Source organism: Tasmannia lanceolata, unplaced genomic scaffold, assembly GCF_043159265.1.
Source record: "Tasmannia lanceolata isolate RefF3 unplaced genomic scaffold, GAP_Taslan_0.1 ptg000006l, whole genome shotgun sequence".
NCBI classification, from domain to species: Eukaryota; Viridiplantae; Streptophyta; class Magnoliopsida; order Canellales; family Winteraceae; genus Tasmannia; species Tasmannia lanceolata.
This window is the reverse complement of record NW_027518683.1, coordinates 9,207,341-9,211,477: the sequence shown is the minus strand read 5'-3', so window position 1 is coordinate 9,211,477 and position 4,137 is coordinate 9,207,341. Positions and strand designations below refer to the sequence as shown.

General features: G+C 37.2%; 1 protein-coding gene across 1 annotated transcript; it reads right to left on the bottom strand.

Moving 5' to 3' along the window:
* Window positions 1-205: 205 nt before the first annotated feature.
* Window positions 206-4,137, bottom strand: LOC143879580 (uncharacterized). Its single transcript, XM_077382034.1, has 4 exons — window positions 3,462-4,137; window positions 1,239-1,309; window positions 670-1,138; window positions 206-582 (listed from the first exon to the last, which is right to left on the bottom strand). The coding sequence occupies exons 1-4, from the start codon at window positions 3,570-3,572 to the stop codon at window positions 385-387; spliced, it is 849 nt and encodes a 282-aa protein (XP_077238149.1). The 5' UTR covers window positions 3,573-4,137; the 3' UTR covers window positions 206-384.

Genomic DNA, 4,137 nt, shown 5'->3' with positions numbered 1-4,137 from the left:
CAATTAAAAGCCCATGGTAGTGCTAATTAAGGTGAAATAGTGCAATTATCAAAACACACACCTCTTCCTAATCAAAACACACACCTTTAAATGAATTTCTATTCACTGGTAGAGTAAATTTAGTAACAAACAGATTTGGAATATGTATTGAATAAGGCAGAAGGAATACTAGTAAATATCAAACCAGTAATTTGAATACCACCTGTGACTGGGAAAAATCAACAGCGATCATCTCGTTAATGGGTGTTGTTCTTCCTCAGATTTCCGGGTCATATGAATATAAACATCATTTTCTTTACATAAAGAGAAAACAAGTATATAAAAAAGAAAAAAATTGCAGAAAAAATATGAAAGACATGAAGCCAAGGGTTTTAATGGAGGAGCTCAAACCCTCAAAGCCACTGGGTCTTGCCAGGAAATCTTCCTCTTTCCTGTTCGCTTTGATCCATTTCCAAGGTCTCTAAAGATGGATGATTTCAGGTCGCTCTCCAATGTGTCTCCTTCCATCGAACATCTCTTCAAATTTTCCTCCATCTTAATAGGTTCCCAAACAACTTGAAATTCCTCAGTTTCTTCTCCATTCTGTAATTTAAGTGAAAACATTATAAGAGAAGAAAATTTTCACAGAAACTCGAGATGCCCATATATTAACATAATCAAATCAATTACCTGAAGGTCTGGAACTGAAATTTGGTTCAAGTCCAAAACTGTAGACGGGCTTCGTATGGATGTTTCCTTCTCTCCGTAATATTGTTCTTTCACGGAGCTTTTACTTCGATTTGCTGGATTTCTATGTGGAAGTGGATGTTCTGGTACGATTTTTTGCGACGGCTTGACTGGAATTCTAGGCCGAAGTGGATGCCCTGATGCGATTTTTTGAGAAGGATTGATTGCAATTCTAGGTAGAAGTGGTTGTCCTGGTGCGATTTTTTGGGACGGCTTGAGTGGAATTCTAGGTGGAAGTGGATGTCCTGGTGCAATTTTTTGAGACGGCTTGATTCCAATTCTAGATGGAAGTGGATGTTCTGGTGCGATTTTTTGAGACGGCTTGACTGGAATTCTAGGTGGAAGTGGATGTTCTGGTGCGAAATTTTGTGGTGGGTTGTTTAATAAATATGTGTATCTTCGTCGCAAGAATCTGAAATAGATAAAATTGAGATAGAAAAGGTTTATTCATGAGAATCTGATAATCAATTGAAAAAAATAAGACAGAGATACAAAAAGGAGAAAAGTAGTACCGGACTTCAGCTAAGAGGTTCACTTTCTTCTGTTTTGCTCTCTTCAAGTTTGTCTTCGTGGCCTCTGTTTTCTGTGAAGGATTTAAAGACAAATACATAAAAAAATTAATGAGAACATAAGAAAATTCATGAAATGGATTTAATAAAAACCCAGGTATAAAACAATGCAAGGACATGTGCGGGCAGCGGTGGCGGTCTACGTTGGGGGGAGAGGGGGGGGAGGGGGGAATCCCTGAAAAATCCAGGAGTTGGAGAGAGAGTGCTAAGGTTCAAAACCTTTTTTTTTTTTTTTGAAAAAATTGCGGTAAGGGAAATGATTGCAGTGAGGTAAATGGCAGTGCTACAGAAGCATGTGGATGGGTGGGAAGAAGTTGTTGTCAAGTGGATTTGACATGCCACAAAGTTGACACTGCTCCAATTGAAATTCATGTATGCAATAGAAGTTAAGAAACGGTTGTAGTTTGATAAGAGCCACAAGCCAGCATATTATGGCACCCAGTCTAGGAAAAGGCAAGCAGTTCATATTCTGGATTTGCCTTTCATATGCGATAGTTTTTCTAACTTTTGATGTGATTTTCATGATAAGAATTTCTATTAATGTTCGTGCTTAACCAATTTGTAGGGAAGTTATTGAACCTTGCTACCCTTTTTAAGGAGGAGCCTAGTTAGGACTATGAAATTGATAATGAGGAATGGGAAGAGATGTTATTCCAATTCCCTTACTAAATAGATCATTCCTGGCTTTTACTCATGATGTCTCTTATACATTCTTGATGTTTTTTACACATGAGTACCTACCGGGCATGACAGTTTTCATATTCTAATGCCCATAATCGCCAACCAGCATTTAGTGTATGTGGTTTTGGAATGAAGCTTAATCAAAGTCCCCTAACTCTCTTGTTGTCTATAGTCCATTTCAAAAAAAAAAAAAAAATCTTGTCATCTATAGTATGTACATCCACAACTTAGACCTTAACTCCAGAATGATAAGAAAATCACCAGAACCAATTATATATGTTGAACTTTAATAGGAACCAGTGTATACAGGAAAATGACAGACCCCTTGAATCTACCTTTTTCAATTTATGCTCTTTTATATATTAGGGCGGTTTTGAGAACTAATGACTATTATGGGGGATTTTTTTTGGTAGGTAAGCTGGGATCGAACCTGCGACCTGAAGGCTGAGATACAAAGCCTCAACAGCCATTGAGTTACAGGTCCAACATCCAATACGAGGGAATTTTGATAGAAAATTGCGGGATCTGAACCTATGGGGATAAACTGCTTGTAAGCAATGATTATGGCAAAAACTATGTTAGGTTTGATAGGGCTTTAGGTAGGGTATGGTGTGATCTGGATTGATGGAACCTAATAAAATCAATTCTAGAAGCATGGAAGCACTCAGGAATAGTCTAAACAGATAACAGATCTAAAGATTTCAGAATAGTACCTAGCTTTGCATGGATTCAGAATTTTTATTTTTTTTACTTTATAAAACTTTATTGATTATTGTATAACAACAATTGTTTGCCCCATCTAGACCAAATTCTTAGCTCCATCCCTGAATACAGGAATCTTTTCAGTCCATGGGAAAACAAATCTCAGAACCCTAGATGGAACCCATGAAATATTGGTAGAAGAAAAATAAGAAAAGAGGAAATTTTCAATCAGGAGAAAGCTCGAAAGGGTTTTCAGAGAAACACAACATGAAATCAAAGATCTTCTCAAAAAAAAAGAGGCTGAAATCGAAGATCATCTCAAAGAGGACCCCCTCACTCCCCAAAGGGAAAAAAAATCAACCAAAAATGAGATTATCCATCTCTTAGATCAACGAACAAAAGAAAAAAAATCTCATAAAAAGGAAAAACGATTTTCATGAGCAAGAAAAGAAGAAAATCCAATAAAAAGAGAAATCCTTGATCTTCAGGAAGCAATAAACAGAGAAAACCCCAAAACAATCTATTAAATCATGAAAACATACAAAACAAAAAGGCCCAAAACAAATAAACCCTAGATCTATTAAAGAAAGAAAACCTACACAGCAAAGAAACCCTAATATCTTCAAGGAATCAGAAAATAAACAAAGAAACCCTAGATCTATCAAATCATGAACACCTACAGAACAAATAAGCCCTAGATCTATTCAAACATGAAAGCCTACAAAACAAAAAACCCAAATATCTTCAGCAAATCAGACAAAGAAAAAGAAACAAAGACCTTACCTTCTGCAAATCAATGAAATCTTGCATGAGGATCTGATGCTTGAACCTGTTCTTCGCCTCCTCATCAACAGGGTAAGAAGGCATGGAAACCCTTTTCAACTTCTTCAACATCTTAGAGATTTGAGAAGAAGAAATCTCAGAGAAGAAAGATCAATGAAAGTAAGAAAGAAGAGAGATGGAAGGGAGAGGTATAGATAGAGAGATATAGATAAAGGTGTGTGGGGGAGAGAGAGAGAGAGAAGGATTCTTTCCTGTTTTCTCTCTGAAACTCTGACCAAGACCAAATAAAAATTGGGCTAGGCTTATTGATGGATGTGAGATTTTTTTGGGTTGCAGAAGGGTATTTCTGGGAAGTTTGGTTTTGGGTTTTGGGTTGGAAGACATTTGAAGACATCTTCCCTTCTTTCCTTCTCTCTCTTTCCTTCTTTTTTTTCCTTTTTCTTGTTACATAAATTTGTTGGTCTAGATGGGCCATTAGAGATAGAGAGAGAGAGAGAGAGAGACTCCTTGTTATTGTGAGACTCCTCGTTATTGTGGGTTTGTTTCCTTGTTTCTTCTCTTGGGTTTGGTTTGGTTTGGTCTGGTCGTGAGAGGACCTGGGAGAGGCTTGGATTAGGTTTGTGAGAGGAGAGGCGCAGAAAAAGCAGGGATAAAATGGCTGTTATCTCACACTGCT